The following is a 21,332-nucleotide window of genomic DNA, read 5'->3' as shown; positions in this document are numbered from 1 at the left end:
TGTAGTGGAAAATCTTTAGTAGTTGGACATTTTTGTAGCTTTGCAGCCTATTGAAGCCTGAGACTGGATTTGAGATATCCTTGGGTGAAATCTAAACATTTATTATACGAGACATTTGCTCAAGTGCGGTAATAACCTTTACCAGCACAGTCCATTTTCTACAAAGTGGTGGTTCTGCACTGTTTTCCTCCTGAACCTGACTGTTTCCTCTTATGAAAACACCCCTTTTCATTTTTTCGTGTCTTAAAGAAACTCCTTGTTTAATTAACCACATGTTGGACGAGCTGTCCCAAACTCTGGCCTTTTTGGCTTACGCCAAAGCATTTTCGTTTTTGTGTTAAACATGGTGGAAGGCCACACTCCGAGTTGCTGCCGCTTAGACAGTCACCTCATTTGCACTGTGGGTGGAGTAGCTCTTCTGTCTGGTGTGGTGGTAATAAGTGGGTTGAGATGGATGTTGCCCCTGGACATGTGGCCCCTGGACATGTGGCCCCTGGACATGTGGCCCCTGTCCTGCTCCCCCTCCAGTTCCTCCATACATCCCTCCATAGGGTTGAGTATAGAGATCTGGGACATTCTCTGTGCTCTGCTGCCTCCGGGTTGAGTAGTTGTGTCTCCGGGTGGAGCTGTGCAGAGAGGTGGAAGTATGCGCTGGGGCGGAGGTCTGCCTGTGGACATGCCGGGCGTTTGGCTCCCATGCTTTGAAGGCCGAGTTGGAGAGAAACGGGTGTGTGGTTGTCTTAGAGAGGCGTGATTGTTCGAGGTGGCTGGGGGGGATGGAGATTGAAAGAGGGGAGTGGATGTCGTGGTGTGCTGGCAGGGGTTGGTGATGGATGTATGACTTCTCTTTAGGTGGAATGGGCACAGGCTGGAAGGCAGGCGGGGCTACAGGCTGGTATTGGGAGAAATCCATGAGAGGGAAGCTCTTGTAGTAGCTCCGAGATGCAGTTTCAGCTGCAGAGAGACAGGGTGGAGACAGTCTGTGAGACAAAGACAACCATAACCGTAAAACCTTTAAATACCCGAGAAGTCTCCCCACCCTCCAGGCTTTCAGTTTGATGGGCATCGAGAAAGATCGGAGCTTTAGCCCAACATTAATCTTGTCGAATCTGTTTTTTATTTTCAGACAGATGTGACCATGAACAAAGGTCTAGTTCTATTTTTAAACTTTACACTTCTCCACCACCGTGCTTGACAAGGTTTGGCTGATGTTTGGCTGATATGCTGTGCTAGGTTGTCACTAATCATGGCGCTGTGCATTTTGCCCAAGTATTTCCAGTTTAGTCTTGTCTGTCCAAAGGACACTGTTCCAGACGTCTTGTGGCTTGTTTAGACGCAACTTGGCAAACCTAAGTCGTGCTGCTTTGTTCTGTGTAGAGACAAGAGGCTTAGTTTCTGACCAAATAAGCCATGCTTGTTCAGTCTTTTTCTAATTGGATTACTAAACTGATGCAGGGCATGAGGGATACTATATTAACAAACACCTGAATGCTCAAGACCAGCACCTGGCTGCTTCTGACCCTCTTAATTTCTATGGAAGCAGTGAGGTTGTATTAAATTTTTCAAAGGATTGCATAGAGTCCTTTTCACATGACTGTTAGTGTTGTTATTTTCTATAAACTGTTCAGCATAAACTGTTCAGACTAGTTCCATCAGGCAGGAGGTTCTGCAGTATCCACTCCCGAACCAGCAGACTGAGAGACAGCGTTTTCCATCAGGCCATCAGACTGCTGACACCTCACCGTCACTTACCAGAACTTCAACATTATGCACTCCATACTGTACATAAATACCACTTGTTTTGCGCAATATCCAACTGCTGACCTCTGTATATCCTATTTTGCATCTGCTGTACCAGTGTACCTGCACATGCAATGTGACAATAAAAGTAGTAAATGACCTTTCCTCAAATCTTAGTCTTTATAGAATTTGTCCCAAATATAAAGTTGCCAAATTTATTTAGAGGAAAAAATAAGCACAAATGGCTATTATTACTCTACTCTTTTTAATTCTATTTTATTCCTTTAACCAATGGCAACGCGTGTGTAGACTGTGGGATTTATGTACCAAATTTGGCTACACTCATTCATAGTGTTAATAAATATACCTTTCTGCTCACTTCTTGCTCTGTCACAGTGCAGTGTTACAGTAGAAGTTAAAAAGTTGGGTCGGTAGCGCAAACATGCTATATTTGGCCTCTTTAAACTTGTTTACACTTTGAAATCATTTTCAATTTATCACAGTCTGATGCAGTTCTGAGTCACATGCAGAAGCAGGCTAAGAAATTAACTGTCAATTCACAAACACATGATCTGTCATCATAGGAGGAGGGCTCAAGTCTGAATCACGGTTAATCCATGATGCATTTCTGGCCTCCTGGCTCCAACCTGTCATCAATGTCACTATTGTTTGAATATATCAGAAAGCTTTTATGCAACTCCTGTAGGCAGAATTTAAAAAAAAGATCTCCTCACAAATGGACCGTGTTAGCATGAAAATGCCCTTTTTTATATATGCGTAAAAGCTTTAAAAAGTACATTTAAAGGAGTGGAAAGGAGGGAATCAGAGGAAGGTGAAGAGAGGATCTGAAAAAGATCAAAGGGCAGGCTGGTTGTTTAAGTATTTCCAACTGGCATGCCCTTGAGGTGAGTGAATATTAGTGGTGTTAATCTTTTCTTGAGATACTGGAGGGCAGGAGGAGCAGGAGAAACTGAAGAGTGCAATGGAGATGATGGAGGTAAAGGTATGTGTGTCAGGAAGAGGGGACACAGCGATGGAGGTTTATAAATACCCTCGCCCTGAGTCTGACTCTGCTTGTGCATGTGTGTGCGCGTGTCATCGGCACACACTGCATAAACTAAACACTGAGGTTATCGCCGCTAGCTTCCTGGTTACATGAACAGTAACCTTGTCTCTGAGTGTGCTTTCATTGTTTTTGCTGGAAAATCAGAGTACACCGACAAAGGTTGTTTCCGCTCTTTTCAAAAGCAAATGGATTTAATCTCAACAATGTCATTTTATTGTATTATTTCATAGAAAAGCATAAAATAACTTTGAGAACAAGTGAACTCCTATCATGATTCAGTCTGATATTTTGTTGAGCAAATGGTAACAGTTCCCTGCTTCTGTAATGGAAAACAAGCACAAGTAAAAATGTAATTACACTATGCCTTTAATCTTAACTGCGAATGTTAGCATATCCTGGCAACTAGCTTCAGAGCCAGCTGAGGCATAAGGAGACTAAGGTGCCGCTTGGGGCCCTTATACCAGGAGGGGCCTCCAAGAGCACACGAGACAGGTGACAAATACATGTTTTGTGCTTGTGATATATCAGTAGTTATCATAGAAGAGAGAGCAAGTTATTTAGATAAATGCGTTAACAGCCACTATAAAGGTTGTGCTACATGCATAAGTAACAAATGAACAAGCATGTACAACAAGCATATAACGGCCCTAAAATAAATACAGCCCTGTCCCAACTTCTTTGAGAACTGTTGCTGTCATTAAATTCTAAAATGTGCTAATATTTATCTTAAAATGACATATTTTCTCAGTTTAAAAATTGTAATGTTTGATGTCTTCTACTATGAATAAATGTGGTCTCTGTTTTGCCTTCAGAACAGCCTGAATTCTTTATGTCATAGATTCAACAAGGTGCTGAAAACATTGCTCAGAGGTTTTGGTTTGGATGGATCCATCCTTTCATGTTGTTTCTAAAAAATTCTGACAGTACCATTCAAATGTTGCTGCAGAATGCAATTGCTTTGAAGATGAGGAGCAGGTCTTCAACCATCTGCGGTCTTCAAAGTGACTTTGGTGTCAAAATGGTGATAGAAAAGCAATAAGTCAGAGTCAGTCTGCTATGAGTTTCTGATTAAATGGGGTCAAGTGGTCGATTATGTCCAATTTATTTTTCTGAAAATGGTGCGATTAACTGTGATTAACTTAAATCAGAGAAAAATCACATTCAGTTACTTGCATTCAGAGTCCAGCAATAACTTCACAGATCTGAGGTTCCAACACAGCTGGTGTCGTAGTTGCTGCAGCACGGCAATTTAACTGCAGATGACATAGGAACTCAGCAACCTTGCTTTTATGTAGGAATAGAACAATAATATAACCAGATGGCAGCTAGAAGTCAGCTGCAGTTTTGTAATAAGCAGTGTTGGGACTAACGCGTTATTAAGTAACGCGTTACAGTAACTACGTTATTATTGTGGTAACGAGCACGGTAACTAGTTATTGTGCCAAAATCAGGAACGCGTTAGTCGTTACTGGGATTTAGATAGGGTCGTTACTCGTTACTTCGTGTGGTGGCTATCGCGGAGCTTCCACCACAGATTCTGTAACATTGGCAGTGGTGGAGGCAGCAGGTGGATGAGGGAAAGGGGACGCAGAAGGAAAAGAGACCCGAGGCGGCCGCCGGTCCAAGTGTGAACTGAACTTCAGGTAAGAAGTTATGACCTGCAGTCTATCTGGGTCAGATATAAACCAAGTTTAGGTGGAGTTTATTTTCGTTATTCTGACTTTTTCCATACTGCGTACTAGCTAGCATAACGGAGTTTCTATACAGCTGGGTGGGTGCTATGAAGTTAATGATGTTGAACTTTATTTTGTTCATAAGTTATTAGAGTTGCCAACCGTCCCGTCTGGTATTCAGAGAAAATATTACGCATTTCTTATTGAGGCGAAAAGGAACAGTTTGTCCCGTAATTCAGCTACAATGAAAAAGGCACAAAGCCGGAGTTATTCTGTCTTTACGCTGCACAGCTGCCTCTTCTTCTTTCATTCTCCCCCCTCCCTCTCCCGTTTCTACTTCAATCATGAAAACTGATCAATGATCAGCTGATCGGCTCTCTTGTTTGTTTATCGCCCACTTTGCGCCAGAAAGAGGAAACCAGCCGATGTCGCGCTAAACAACAGCAGCACTTTTAAGCTTGATCAGCTGTTGTTAGAATTGATTTAATATTAATTTCTAGTATCAGCTGATGTTTGCTGGAGCCACAGCTGCAAAAAAGCTGCTGGTCATGATATCGGTTTGGTTATCTGGTGAGAGGGAAACATGAAGATGAAACCAGGAGACGTCCTTACTGAATCATCAGAGCTGAACAGGTGATGGAGAAACAGGTTTACCTTTTAGGTGACATAAATGAGTTGAAGGGAAGTTATGAACTGTTTCTGAGAGACAGATAACCCCAGGATCCTTTTTAGGTAGCTGACAGCTGGTAACTGTGCAGGTGCGGATCTAGCAAAGTTTTGCCAGGGGGGCCAGGTAGGGCCCCCCTGGCAGGGAGAGGGGGGCACAAAGAAATACTTTTCTTTCTTATTCTCATTTAAAATGTCTAGCTTTTAAAAAATAATTATCTCAATCTTACAACAAACGATTGATGCATATATACCATCAAAACAGTGTACATCACTGTCACAACAGCGTTTGTTTTCATTCAAAGGCTTTATGATTTTTCCTATAATGGTGGGCCAGTCTCTAGTCAAAATGCCCGGGCCGATTTTTTGTCCCCGTCCAGCCCTGTATGCAGCTCATCTGCAGTCTGGTGTTACCTACATCTTCCTATTCAGAAGGCAGAATTTCCGAGTTACAGTACAGTAAGTTGAGTACAATCAAAGCATCACGACTGCAGTTTTTGTGTTGGATGTAAAAGGCGCACATGACGCTGTGACGTAGGCTAGAATCATGGCAGCGGTCAATGACGGTCCAGGCGTGGGATTTCTCTCGTGGAAATATGCACATTATCTTTTCCTTTCTATTGGTAGGTGGCACAGTGCACTTGTGGCAAGTAAGCAAGCTAGAAGACTGGCAAAGTTATGGAAGCAACACATTAACAAGAGAATTCTGAGTAAAACCAAAGTTACTTTCCCTAGTAACTAGTTACTTTGAAAGTAACGAGTAACTTGAAGTAACTGAGTTACTTTTGATAGAAGTAACTAGTAATGTAACTAAGTTACTATTTTAAAGTATCTTACCCAACACTGGTAATAAGAGATTTGCAGATGTGGAAAAAAGTGAGGTAAGGTGGTGCAACTAAAAAAAAAAGAGTCTATCATTAAAGCACTGTGTTCTTAGTCTGATATGAAGGAATCTATTGGATCAGAATATCTCATTTTTTAACCGAAAACCTTTTGTGCCAGTCTTGGTAATCGGGGATCAGTCCGCCAGGACCTCTGCTCCTGGCCGCCGCCCGGCTCACAATACAGCCAACCCCTACGGTGCCTCCTGCGGGTGGTGGGCCAGCAGGAAGATGGGCCGATGTCCCTTTTTCGGGCTGTGCCCAGCCAGGCCCCATGGACTTAGGCCTAGCCACCAGATGCTCCGCAAACAGTCTTAGTTGATTAATGTGCCCATTTGTGATACTGAAAACTATTTTGACTCACAGGGAGGTAGTACACTTTAGCTTCAGACTACTTTAACCTATCTTTTACAAATATAGGCTTCAGATTTTACGTGTTTGGATTTTGTATTTGAGGTCAATATAAAATTTAGACATTATACAGTAAGTTAAGAAACTGTATGTGCGCTATAAGTATTTACTTGTCTGCCTTAACACGCATATGAATTTTAGTGACATTCCATTCGTAATCCATAGGGTTTAATATGATGTATGGACACTCTTTGCAGCTACAACAACTGCAACTCTTCTGGGAATGTTTCCAGCAAGGTTTAGCAGTGTGTTTATGGGAATTTTTGATCATTCATCCAGAAACACATTTGTACGACGAGAAACTGATGTCGGATGAGAAGGTCTGGCTTGCAGTCTCCGCTCTAATTCATCCCAAAGGTGTTCTGTCTTGGTATGCTGACCCGAGCCCAACTCGTCCAAAATGTCTTTCCTCCTGAAAACAACCCCACACCGTAATCCCTCCTCCACCAAACGTTACACTTGACACAGTGCAGTTAGACAAGTCCCGTTCTCCTGCAAACTGCCAAACCTAGACTCATCCATTGGATTTCCAGACTGAGAAGTGTGATTTGTCACTCCAGTGACCATGTCTGCACTGCTCCTGAGTCCAGTAGTGGCGTGCTTTACACCACTGCATCCAATACTTGGCATTGCACTTGGTGACATAAGTTGCTCGGCCACAAAAACCTCTCAACGCACTGTTCTTGAGCTTGGCCGCATGAAATTTGGAGGACCTTGGCGACTGACTATGAAGAAAGTTGGTGACTTCTGCCCACTATACTCCTCAGCATTCGCTGACACTGCTCTGTGATTTTACATGGCCTGTCACTTTATGACTGAATTGCTGTCATTCCCATTTGCTTCCACTTTATTATAATACCAGTAACGAGTTACTGTGGAATATTTAGTAGCAAAGAAATGTCATGACTGGATATTATTAGCTGAAATCCTATCATGGTACCATGCTGGAACTCACTGACCTCCTGGGAGCGATCGATTACTTGTTCGTAGAAGCAGTCAGCATGCCTAGGTGATTGATTTTATACACCTGTGCCCATTCAAGTCATTGGAAGACCTGAATTCAATGATTTGAATGGAAGACTTTATACTTTTGGTTATAAAGTGAATCATGGAATAAAAAGATGTAAAGTACTGTGCAACTTTTTAGTGTACATGCGAGTAAGCTAGCTGCACATTTTATGTTGAAATAAAAATCATCATATCTGTATTACTTGCACTCCATATATCATAGAGCTCTGTGCTTAGCAATGACTAGGTCTGTGGGGTCGGATCTTCCTAAAATATTTGTGTACAGTGAGGTTTGTGTGAATCAAATCACACAAAGGCCTCACTGCAATAGCTCATGCTTGTCTGCATGACGTGGTACCATGGGGAAGTAAATCTCCTGTGAAGTCCAGTTTACGTCAATCACTTAGTAACATTTAGATGATTAATGTTACTTAAATGGGAACATGGTGGGGGGCCTCTCTTTAAGATGAAATCTGTTTTCCACGAAGTAAAGGGACCCTTCATCATCTGACAGCTCCTGTACTCTTAACTTGTACTGTAAAGGTTGCAATGTCAGTTGAAATAAGCATCATTTAGCATGTATTTGTGTCAGACTTACCCACAGCTTTGAGGGAGGTGTATTTGTTCAGTCCCACTGTGCTGTGGTTGCTGTGAGGCTGTGGAAGCCCTTGTCCAAATGGTCCATAAGCAGAGTTATTCAGCTGGTACTGTTCTGGTAAGAGATAGACAAAGAGTCAGTTGTAAGTACATGCATGCTTTACCTTTAAAAACAGTCTCACAACATATTCTTGTCTCGTTCAGACAACTTCAGCTTTTTAGTGTTTTAAATTGATTGTAACTGTGCTGCAGTTACCAAATGCAGGCACTAAATACATTTACGAGTCATGGCTTTGGGCCATGCGACTTTTTTTAACTGTGAAGTACAAATTTGCCGGGAGCAAGAATGGCTGACGCATCCTTACAATAGCCTGTCAACTTGAAGCACTGCCAGTGCAAAGTGCCTATACTGTAGCACAGTACATGCGGCAACTTCTTTATTATTTGCCCACAGATTTGTTTAATAGTAATATAAAGTGAAATAATAAAGGTCTGCGTGTGCTGCCTGAAGGTTTTTACAGTTTCAGTTCAGATTATACTAATATTTCTAAACCAACATAATGAATTGTGGCTATAGGGACGCTCTATGGTCTGCAGCAGTATATACCTTTGCCTCATCAGAGGCAATATTGCATAAAAGACTCTGTACAGACCCATTGCATGTTCATCCAGTAAGCACTTCATTAAAGATGTTACACCATAAATGTACATTCAGAACACAGACAGCTACATAATTGTGAAAAATAAAATAAAATTTAATTTGTTGATTTGTGAATTTAAAACCTCATCAGATGCCAAAACAGCATTTTCAAGCTCTGGAAAGTTACTGTATTTTAAAATCTTTGATCATGAGAGTTGCAGGGTAGAAAGGAGAAATACCTCTTTGTGTACACTGCAAAGGAATGTGTCTTGTGTGAACTCATTTGATTGACCAACGGAGGGCCTTGCTGGATGATACTGCAGCCTAAGGGTTATGACACACCCAGCCAAAGCAACAGGCCACAGCATGCTGCTGGGCTGTCATTAATCGCTGATGAATGTAACTTCATAATGGAGAGATTTCACTCATTTAGAGGAGTTTATTATTGTTTTAGCCTCCAGCTTTTCTCACTTTTAACACATGCAATAGATTTCCAAGTAATTGCTTTTTCCCTTGTTATAAAAAGCATTTTTCCTTGTCCATTGTTGTATTTAATGTTAGATATCCATCCATCCACGCATCCATCCATCCATTATGTTATGGGGCAACAGTCTAAGCAGCAATGTCCAGACCAGCATCTCCCTACGCCTCTTCCTCCACCATTTCCATGGTGTTCCAGCCAGCGGTCCCCAACCTTTTTTGCGCCACGGACCGGTTTAAGTCCGACAATATTTTTAAAGGACCGGCCTTTAAGGAGTCGCAGATAAATACAAGAAAATAAAACCAGTACCAGTACCCTTCCAAAAAATGATTTATTCATAACGCACAGGAAACCGAGTTAACGATTAAAAAATAACGATAAAAAGCAATTAAAAACCCTGAAAACTATAAAAGAGTGGTCTAATATTTATGCCACAAGCTTTTTTTTTTCTTTTTTTTTATACCAAAAGCAGCTGGTCATGGTGAAACTTCTTAAGGGACATTTAATCAAATGTTAGTATAGGGGTATGTATATATTTGAGTCTGCATGTATACTTTGGACCCAGATTAGAGAAAATCCAAAATAAATTTAGAGCTTATTGAGCTTTATATTTAAGATGTACCAGCCTGGAAAAAGAACAGTTTAAAAAAACACCAAAATGATAAGTGATTTATTCTCATGATGAGTGCATGTAAACTTCAGAGGAGAACTGTAAATGCAGGATTAACATGAGTTTAAAAAACAAACAAAAAAATATGCCCTTTTACTTTGAGACTGGTGACTTTGGGTGAAACAGCTCCATCCCTGACAGGCAGTCGGTCCAAAGCTAAATGAACCGAGGTTAATGAACAATGGAACAAACTAGGAGTAAACGAGTAAATCCCTGGCTATTAGCAATAATGAAGTCCACTGATGCAGCCAGTGCACTTGATGTGAGCCCCAGGGATGGATGGATACACACGAATGTTCACTCTGACACACACATACCTAAACATCCTTCATGAGGTCATCTGAAAGAGAAAGACAAAATTGGTGGAATATAGTGCTTGTATAGAGTGTCACAGTGTTGGAAGCAGAAAACATGTGAGAGAGGTACAGATGTGTACACTGTATAGCTTTTAAATGTTATTCACTAGTGAGAGAGACAGAGACACAGAGAGTATTACAGAAAATGGTCGGATGTACTAGTCGAATAAATTAGAACATTTTTCAGAAACGGCGCGATGGAGAAATGTCAAGAGTTAGTCATTATGGTAACAACATTAACACAACTCTGAGACTACACACACACACACACACAAGTAAATAACCTGGTGGTACTGATATTCCAGCATTTGCCAGATTAGTGGGGAAAAAAGTCCTTTTTATGCCATCATCGTCGTTATCATCATTATCAATACCTCCATCTTCCTGTCATGAAGCTATTGGACCAATAAATGACCAAGCGATCACAACACACTGGCTATTAATTCAACACTTGATTAACATTTGGTTGTAAAATGGTTTTGATCAGACAGCCACCTGACCTCCAATGGTGAGCGTATTTATAGGATCCACTAAATGTGTGCAATGCTAGCTTCCTTATTCCAAGTCACTGTGATGGACCTGTGATGTGTTGTACAGATTAGAGACTAGCCAATAATCATCCAGTGAACATTTATCCCCAAAACAGAAGTATTTCCAGTAAAAGAATGCATCTGGCACAGATAAAATTGCCTTCTGTTGTGTGCTACATGTGAGAACAGGGAACTTTAGACAATGTCTCGACCTGATTCTCCAAACATTGTCCATAGTTCTTGTGTAGAAATGGCTTCTGTTTGCCATGATTTCCAGATATACTTTCGATCTAAACCTAATGAATCGGTTTAGAGAAGGGCAAGTAACATTATTGTGTTACAAATTGATGGTAAATGTATAGAGTCAAACGTGAGACTGTAGTTCCTGGTGTGGCCATGGCTCTGAAACCAAGTCCGTCTCCATGACCAACTTAACAGTAGAAAAGAACATGTGTACAGCCTGGCACATTTTTTTGTCTTTAAAGCAGTGGCATAGGGTGAGTTTATAGAAAGGCAAGCAGGAGCTCATTTGAAACTTCTCAGCTTGCCTGTTTTATGAAAGTAGAGATGGCAGTATACCGCTCCATTATCCAGACTTTCCTTTCTAACATGCTTAAGAGGTTATTAAAAAACGTTTTCAGACTACGCTCTAATAGCTCTGCATCACACATCGCCAAGGTGGTTATTAAAAGAAAATGTGTATGTTAGGATGACGGAGGGCTTGTTTACTTGTTAATGAAAGCTTTATTTCCACACAACACAGCTCCTAAATAATCTCAGTGAGATTGTCTCTGCAGCTTGTCTTGAATGATAAACATTATAAGTTTAGTCAAGCCTGCTTCCAGAGGCAATAGCCAACAATGGCAACAAGATGGGAAACTTCTCTCGCAGGCAGTGAGAGAAGCTCATGAGACACATGGCTGTTTGAGATGGAAGGAGAGAGATTACTTCATGTTTGTTTTAATTGATGTCTGTATTTAGATTACACTGGGCAAGCAGTGCTGTTTGCCTTGCTTGCCACAACAGAACAACACTGCTCTAAGAACTGATGCTCTCTTTCATAACAACTCCAGTTGGTGGATTTTTTTTAACTTACCTGCTGGGTTTTGTGAAGGTTTAACTTTAGGGCCGGGGTCACTTTGACAGACAATAGTGCCAAGACATGCAACTGTAGCCAGCAGTGTGTCCCTGTACTGTACTTCTCTACAGTCCACATTTGTAGTATTGGTGCCATTTAATGAAATTATCTGTCTAATAATAAACCTGCTGTGTGGTAGCACATCCAAGATGTCTTAAATAAAGATTATTGTTTTGTTATTTAGCATGAACTACTACCTCTGCTTCTACAGAGGTAGTAGTTCATGCTGATGATCAATTAAACAAGTGCATTTAAATAGCAGCACCTCAGTTCTACTTACCCTCTTAATTCCTATTGGTTTAAGGGGTTTACTTATTTCTACAAAGGACTACATAGAACCTTGTGAAAATTGTCTTTTACACATGACTTTAGAGGCATTATGTTAACTGTTGTCTGTATTTTTGCTTACAGAGCTTTGCAATTTGGAACATTTTAGAACCTAATAAGGAACCCCAAAAAACCTAGAGGGCAAAAAAAACATAGCGTTGGTGGCAAATGTTTGTTAGATTTTTCCCAACAATATTGGAGATTTAGATTTGAGGGGTTTTCAGCTAATCTTCTTTTTAAAAAAAACCTTTAGAGCATTTGAGAGTAACTTCAGTAAACTGCTGAGGAGAACAGCACATTGATTTAAATGGTAAAATAACTGGTGCTGGTAATTGGCCATCATTTTAGGTTCAGATGAAGTCTCGTCTGATTTAAATAACCGAGACATTGATTATTAATAACACAGACATTTTCTGATTTGCAGCTTTTTATGATGAAAAGGACGATATGTTTCTCTCGCAACATGAAAAATACTAGGCTATCAATAAATTAACAAGCACGGGATCATAGTTTGCCAGATATCTTCACTTTCCAGAGTGTCTAACTATTTAGCAGAGTTTTAGAAGGCTAATGATGCAGCAACAGGAGCTTCAAATTCATTTTCAGGTCACAAACTTAAAAGCAGTTAGAGTTTTCAAGAAGTTTAAGTGCTTTTTAATGCAAATGCATTCACACTTCTTCAGTTTCTCTCACTCTCCCTCCCTCAATAACTTCCACACACACATTCACACGCACCAATCATCTTCCTGCTGTTTGCACCAGCCTGCAATTGTGAATGCTCGAGACCACGAAACACTGTTTCTGTGCATTGAGCGTGTTTGTGCATCTCTGAGTGTGCGTTGGCATGATACAAATGATGCATAAAAGGAGTCTTATGTGCCGTGGGGAAAGAGATAAAGGAGAGAGTGCATTGCATGGCGTCTCTCATCTCCAAGATAACACAGGAGCATCTTTGTGTGTCCGTGAACAGCAAAACTGCAGTGGCAAGAATAAGGAGACATAAGTGCTGGGAATAAAGCGAGTAAGGAGGGTGGGTACAATGTCTAATAACAGTACAAGAGAACGTGAAAGTCCGTGTGCATCATCACTGAGTGTAGTAGAAGCAGTGTGAACAAAAACAACCTTCTCCCACATCCACTTACTTTATAACCCTCGCTCTGTGCGACTGGCTGAGTCAGGCGTACACGTGCCTTTTGTGAGAATAATAAACATGACAAGAACACGGGAGTACAGATTCGCACTAAGATCATTAAGTAGTTTGCCTCTAATTGACCCCAGGGAAGAGTTGAGAGGGCAGGAAAACATTTTGGATGACACAAGCACTCAGAGTCACTCTTCTGACAGCTGGGGTAACAGGGAAAAAAGAGATGTGGGAGGAGAAGAGGTGAAATTTGTGTTTGGAGTGATTTGTTACTGGGTCACCCTACTTCTGCAGTCGACTTTGATAAATAGGTCATCGCTTTTTGCTTCAAGCTTTCTATCTGCAATGACTCATATTTGTTAGAGACCAAATATTTGCCTCCCGTCTCCAGCTAACATCACGGATGGTTCATGTACATCTCAAAGTTTGTGACTTTAAAGGCTTGTGACTTCTTGACGTTTCTAACCTATAAAGTCAGAGTGAAGCAGAATTCAGAGCTTCTGTAGTGTGACATATTTCCAGATGAAATGTAACGTGGGCGCATGGATTTAAACACAAAAGCTAACCTACACATACTGGTTACTCTGCCAGAACCACATTTAAAAATATTTATATATTAAAATATGCTTGCTGAAAGTTATTGGTTTGCTTGCTACCCAAGAGCTTAATGGCCAAGTGCACTTTTACCACAATCAGAATCAGCTTGATTGGCAAAGTATGTGGACACATGTATGGAATTGGGCTCCGGACATCTTTGCAATGGTGCAAAGAAGTTGGAATAAATGATGGAGTCAGTAAACGATGGATAAGATATTTTATAGACAATGGATAGATGGCAACTGCCAAGATAACAAACTTAAGGCTTTATGTGGGAGTCCAAAATTCAATGAGTGACATCAGGGTGGTAATATGTGTCTCTTACATCAGTGGTCCCCAACCCCCGGGCCACAGACCGGTACCGGTCCATGAGTCGTTTGGTAACGGGCCGCGAGATTTGAGGCTCGGGTGTGAAATTCATGGTTTTTATCGGTTTTTAGCGTTATTATTTTTAATCGTTTTTATCGTTAAATCGGTTACCCTGGGTCTTTTCCCATGTGTTATGAATAAATCTTATTTTTTTTTGGTACTGGTGGTGGTTTTATTTTGTTGTATTTATCCGTAACACCTCAAAGGCCAGTCCATGAAAATATTGTTGGACATAAACCTGTCTGTGGGGAAAAAAAGGCTGGGGACCGCTGTTTTAGATACAATCTGTGGCTTGTGTACTAGAGCAACAGGCTGTAAAGAAGAAGGAGCACAAAATCACAGATCTGCAGAACATCTCATGTTCAGTGGAACCAAGTGGATACTTCAAACTTTTTTAACAGCGTCCTATAGGGCAGGTCCAACGGCAGCAACAATCCCAAAGGTATTTTCTGCCTGGTATAGGTTACACAGCAAAAGAGTGCTGTGTAACCTATATTTAGATTCATTTTCATGTTACCTAATAAGCTATAGTTTAGGATCTATCTGCACTCTCATATAAAAGAATAAAGTCCACATGCTTTTTTAAGTGAATGTCAGCACAAGAGAAAATGGCAGCAGTCCTCTCAACAACCCTCCAATTAGTTCAAATGTGTTCAATTACTCTGTGTGTAATGAGTTTTACTTTTTTCCAAAGCCACCTCTGCTTTCTTGTCTACAGTGGAAAAACCAATAATGTTCATCTGTTTCCTACCCCAGCAATCTATGCAGTGCTCCACTTTGTCCTGTGGCTCAATAACGGAACAGTTTGGATGGTGAATACATGTACATACAGTGTCTGTCAGTTTAGATTCAGTACAAATAGCCTGAAAAGTTAAAAAAAAAAAGAAAAATAAAAAAAAATCCTTGAAACAGATGAAGATGAAGAGCTCAGAAACGAGCGAAGAGCAAATGAATATCTGGGACAGAGGGAGGTGATTCATGGTGCACTGACCCTTAAATGTCATGCTGTGAGTTTGCTTAAAACCATTTTATAACCATATATATATATATAAAAATATATATACACTAGGGGTGCAACGATACTCGTATCGATATTGAACCGTTCGATACAGTGCTTTCGGTTCGGTACGCATATGTATCGAACAATACAACATTTTTAATTTATTTTATCAACTTTCCTTCTGACGGTGCTGTCTGTGTTGAGCGCTCAGTGGATCTGCGCTCGACAGTGCAGCCTAGGCGGAGTAGTCGAACGCAGATTCACTGAGCGCAGGGCAAGCTAGCTAGACAGAAGCTAAGCTCGTTGCAACATGGCAAATTGAACCTCCCCCACCCTCATTCAGATCTGGCGTCTGGAACTATTTTGGTCTTCATGTGACGTATGACCCTGAAGGTAAGCGAGTCATGGACTAAAGTAAAACAGTATGTCAGATGTGCCAAGCAATGCTCAATTACATGAGTGGGAACTAGTGTGTTAGCGCAGTTAGCTCGTTAATGTGTTGACGCTGTCCAGCCCCACACACGGGGCAATCCGCGGTAGCTCGTTAATGGAGATTTGCCATGTTGTGGCGTTAACCTAATTTCAGATTAAGGCTGACAGCACTAGTGGGAACACAACGAATATGACTGCACATTTACCCGATAGCATCCTAGTGCAAAGACAAGTGGAAGCAGACAAAAACAACAAGCACGCATACAAACTTTACCGAGTCATTTAGACAGCCGTTAGCACATGATTCTTCTTATGGGGACCTGATATGTTTAATATGCTGCTGAGAATATAGCCCAGAAGAAGCGTATAGTATAGCTTTTATTTTGGAAAGAGACATTTCTCTGTAATAAACTCTCTTTTCCAAAGATGAGTGATTACTCGATCAGATACAGGGCTCGCAAAATCGCTAGCGATTTTTCCAGTCGGGCTGCCCTGCTCTGCTCGTCGGCCTATCGTAGGAAGGAAAATATATGTCAATGCTTTTGCATTCTTTCGGAAATGTAGCTGGGTAATTATGTCATTGGCATCGGTGAGCCACTGTCAATATGTGACATATTGAAATAGCGTTTGAATTTGCGCTTGTTTTTTGCGTTCACTTTGCAATCGCGCGAACTGTGTATAGAGAGCGACAGCACTGATTGGTGAGTGATGATAATTTGCGCACCAATTCCTCTGGCATCGTCTTATCAATCGTTAGCTTACTATGCAAACATGACAAGTGAAATCTCCCGCAGCAAGCTTAAACATGTGAGAGGTTGATCTCGCAGAGAATCGCTGAGCGTTATGTGAATGTGTGTGTAAAAGCAGCAGGATATATATTTTAGTTCTGCTGAGCCAAACAAGACAGGTCAGGCTGAAGAAGTGACAGCCAAAGAAAAGCTTACCACAAAACGGAAAAGTTATGACAACTCAGACTATAAGGCAAAAAGAAAGAGCAGCTTTATGGTTTCATGGACAAAAGAATTTCTGTGGCTGCAATATGACGAGCTAAATAACCAGGTCTACACATAAGTGGTCCGCAGGTGCGCATTCGCTGTCAAAATAAAAAACGCGCACAAGATAAGAAGTTGCAACGCGTGTTTGCATACATAAGATTTTCAGGAGGAGGACAGACATTTGTTTAGAACTCATAAAGATGTCGAAGAAGCTCCTTTAAGCAATTACTTTGGTGTTCCTCCACCTCCAAAGAAATGGCAGAAGGAGTCCGAACCACAAAAGAAGCGCGTATTCTCGGAAAAGTGGTTGCAGGAGGTGAGCTGGCTTCAAACAAATGATGAACGCACAGAGAGGTGGTGCAGAATGTGCCGTGAAAATTTAATAAATGACAAATTAATAAAAAGGCATGAACATTTTTTTTGTATCGAAAAAATATCGAACCGTGACACCAAAGTATCGAACCGAACCGAACCGTGAATTTTGTGTATCGTTGCACCCCTAATATATACACATATATATATTTGTAGATGGTAGACAAGGCAGTCTTAAGGCAAAGTCCGTATCTCAGACTATCTCAAACAGCCACTGGACATTTTTTGGACTACTATGTACATAAATATGAAACACACTCCTCACTCACACCTTGCCAGAGGTGGAATGGGGCACTGTCTTACAGAAGTTTCACACCTTGGCCCAGGCGATAGTAACCACCTGCACTTTTTGTCACAACTTGGCTAATGTGAAGACTCAAATGATTAATAGTAGGTCAATGACTTTCAGGATCGCCTGCAAGGGGACAGTTGCCACTTGAGGATAAATGCCTACTTAAGACTCTTGAATGGAGAGTAGAAATGTTTTCATGAACGCAAAGAAGTCCAGTTGCCTTCTTTTCAAGCACATGAGACAACAAAGAACCCCACACCTGGACAGTATGGGCCCCTGAAATGACCTCTGACTGTCTAATTGAAGTACAATAAAGAGCAAAAAAATCTGAACACAAGAGGTCTGAACACCTTGGAGATCCACATACATTATATTTCTAAAAGTATTCATTCATCTGCCTTCACACTTATATGAACTCGACTGACATCCCGTTATTAATCAATAGGATTTAATATTATGTTGGTCCACCCTTTGCAGCTTTAACAGCTTCAACTCTTTCAAGATGACTTTCCACAAAGGTTAGTGATGTATAGGAGTGTGTGTGTGGGAGTTTGGGGCCATTCGTCCACAAGCACATTTGTAAAGTGAGACACTGATGTTGGATGAGAAGGCCTGGTTTACAGTCTCCACTCTTATTCACCTGCCTTTATAGACCTTGCTTTGTAGACTGGTAGTCATGTTGGAACCGTTCCCCCAGCAACCACCAAACCCAGACTCATCTATTGGACTTCTAGACAGAGAAGCGTGATTTAGTAGTGATGAAATTTCACCAGTGGACTGGCACGAGTTTCATCCTATCGCTTTACCATGATCCATTCTTTCACAAATATTTTCACATGCAGTCTGCATGCCTAGGTGCTTGAGTTTAGTTTGGCCATGGACGCGATTGGAGCACCTGAATTCAATGACTGGGATAGTTGAGTGACTACAGATGTTTTTTGTACAAAATCAACGGAATAATGAACAACTTTTTGTCTTTCTTCCCCTTTCTTTAAATCTAAATTAATTTGCATTTTCACTTTTACCCCGTTTCTGTCCACACTGTCCAATTCTTATACTTCCATAAACTCACTGAAAATATAAAAACCCAACATCCATTGAGCTGCTTTCAGACAAACTTGACTAGCAAACCGGACACAAAGTTGATATATTGATGCAGCACTATGTAAAATAATTTTAGGTGCACTATTCTCTTTGTTTTCGGTCCTGCATCATAGAAGTGGGTGTTGGGTTGATGGTCGGGCCATGCTAATGGGCATTTCGAGTTCCTGAGGGGGTAAAGAGTGGGCCTAGAACTTGTTAAAACATAACCATTCTTTTTTGTACCCTACATGTTAAAACTAAAATGTGAGATGTGGGTGTGCTGGTTTTGGAGTTGTTTAAAAAAGCTGTGCTGAGTCATACTTTTAGCAATGTAATTTGCAGATGACACAACTCTGCTGGGGCTCATTTCTGGGGGGGGGGGGGGATGAGTCTGCCTACAGGGATGAAGTAGAGTGACTGACAGCATGGTGCACAGACTACCTGATCCTGAACACAACTAAGACCAATGAGCTCACTGTGGATTTCAGGAACATGGCAGAGCTGGCAAAGAAGACCCAGCAGAGACTCTATTTCCTGAGTGTCATCAGGAAAAATAACATCTCTCAAAAACTGTGGGTGTCCTTCTACCAATACTCTATTGAGAGCATCCTTTACTACTGCCTCTGTGTGTGGTTTTCAGCTCCACAGCAGCACAGAGAAAAACACTCCAGTGAATCATTAAGACTGCCCAGGAAACCATCGACTGTCCTCTACCCTCGCTTGAAGAACTGTACAGGTCCCACTGCCGTAGGAAAGCCAAGAACATTAAAAAAAAATGTTCTTGGCTGAACAGGAGTCATAACAGGAGCATTAAAGCAAGTAGCCATCAGGGCATTATACACCACCTAGCACCATGTGTAAAAGACGTGCAATATTGCCACACATGTGATGGTGTTCCCATGCAATTGTGTTACCGCCACCGTAAGGAAGGCACCTAATCTCCCTATATTTCATGTATTTATAATGACAATAAAGATATAGAATGTAACAGCATTCAATGACAAATATATTTTGTTCTTAAGTATATTCTCAAACAATAGGGGGGTTAACCTGTTAATTCTGTTTATGATGAATGTTCTCTGCTTGACTTTGACTCTTCACATGATTATATTATCATCTGGGCTTTTCTTTAGTGATCTCACTTGCAGTTACTGTTTGTATAAAACTAATAGTTTTCTTACTGCTGTCTTAGTTTCCTTGTTTTCCTGTCAGTTTATCTTCATCGTCTCCTGTGTTTTACTTGGCTGTGTCGTTATCCTAACTGGCTTCACCTGTGCTTCACTCCTCAGCTGTGTCTAATTCCCTTGTCCTTTGTCAGAGCATCTATTTCCCTCTTGGTGTTTTCCTATTTTGGATTCTTTTATTTTCTTTGCTTGTGGACCTTTGCACTCTGTGGATTTTTTACCAGCTGTAATAAAATGCTTCTAGTTCATCTACCTCTCTCAGAATCCTGCATTTTGCATTTATGCCCTAATCCAGCAACTTTTGACCTTTGAAAGTGTATAAAAACCTCCCTGGTTACTTTCACTGTCAAAATACTAAATGGCAACGGTGAAAATGCTGAACTCAAGGCTTCATAGCAGACGTTCAGAAAGAGAGAGACAAAAGTCACACTGCAACAATCGTCCTCTTAGATTTCGTTCCAGCCAGCATATTTGTTGCCCTTTTCAAGTCCATATGATCAATGACTGGATTAAAGTGTCTGCCACATACTGCATGTGGCATCATGTCATTAGCGGGGTGTGAAATTCCACGCAGTGAGAGATGCGAGATAGAAGCTGCAGGGTCTCTCATACGAGACGCCTGCCCTCTCCCACCCTTCCACACCATCAGATGCAGAGTACACACCATCACATCGCTAATCAATGTACATGCACCATCAGTTACTGGTATGCACAAACCGAAACAATCCAGGCACACAAGAGGTGGTTTGCTCTGAGTAAAACATGGTTAAAATAGGTGTTTAAATTCCACGTTGCTGTATCTGCGGATGGAAATGTAGGAAAAAGGCACATGCTGCCTTCAGGGTTCAGGCCTGCTTACATTAACATATTAATTAAACAGTGCATGTGTGTGCATATTGAGCACGAGTCACACGTATAACAAGCATGTGTTCTGCCTTTTATTGTTTTCACTTTGTCCTATCCTGTAAATACATCTCATCAACCAGTGCCAGTAATACGTGGCGGTTTAGGACATTCAGTTTTACCGGTAAACAGGCTAACCTACTGTTAGATTTATATTGTTTATTGTCATTTATGCTTAGAAATATTTAACCATATATGCTTAGAGGTGAATAATCGATTGTGTAGTGATAGGATGTGTGATCCTTAATAGTCTGCAAAGGATTTGTGCGCATTCCAGAGTGTTCTGGCATTCACACCCACACTCTGGGAGCATGGGAGAGGGCATAGCTTCTCTTATTGTTTTATGGTAGGATAAACGTGTCTATATCTGTTTTAGGCTAAGTGTTTTGTTTAGATGAACTGTTGGACTTCCAAACCAGCAGGGTTAGGGAAGGTGTTTATGGGGTCACACTCTGACGCCCCCCACCACCACCACCACACACACACACAACGCACAGGCAAGGTACTCTTTGTGTGTATGTATACGTCGTATGTTGATGCACCTATGCATATTCATGTAACCTCAATAAAAGAGCAGTGTTACGGAGGAGCAGACGAGAGCAACTGGGGTCAAGCGAAGGAACGGCGTTTGTCCAGTTCTCTCCCGTGCATGAGAAACATGAAGAACTTTGCCTACTCGTGTCTTGCTTTGCTGTGTAATTAAATTGTCCTTAACGTTCCAGCGAATAGGTTTATGCTACAAACCTATCACCTACCAAATGTCACGATAGTGTCTGAGTA

At 41.2% G+C, this 21,332-nt stretch overlaps 1 protein-coding gene across 1 annotated transcript in view; it reads right to left on the bottom strand.

Moving 5' to 3' along the window:
- Nucleotides 1-376: 376 nt before the first annotated feature.
- Nucleotides 377-21,332, bottom strand: part of shisa8b (shisa family member 8b) — a 39,863-nt gene continuing 18,907 nt past the window's right edge. Inside the window, exons 3-4 of the mRNA XM_035915103.2 lie at nucleotides 8,044-8,157; nucleotides 377-954 (exon numbers count right to left, since the gene is read on the bottom strand). Coding sequence (XP_035770996.2) covers nucleotides 377-954; nucleotides 8,044-8,157 — 692 coding nt within the window. The remainder of the gene's footprint in view (nucleotides 955-8,043; nucleotides 8,158-21,332) is intronic.

This window comes from Neolamprologus brichardi, chromosome 8 (assembly GCF_056152115.1).
Source record: "Neolamprologus brichardi isolate AB-2024 chromosome 8, ASM5615211v1, whole genome shotgun sequence".
NCBI classification, from domain to species: domain Eukaryota; kingdom Metazoa; phylum Chordata; class Actinopteri; order Cichliformes; family Cichlidae; genus Neolamprologus; species Neolamprologus brichardi.
The sequence above is the reverse complement of the archived record's forward strand: the minus strand, read 5'-3'. Positions and strand labels throughout refer to the sequence as shown.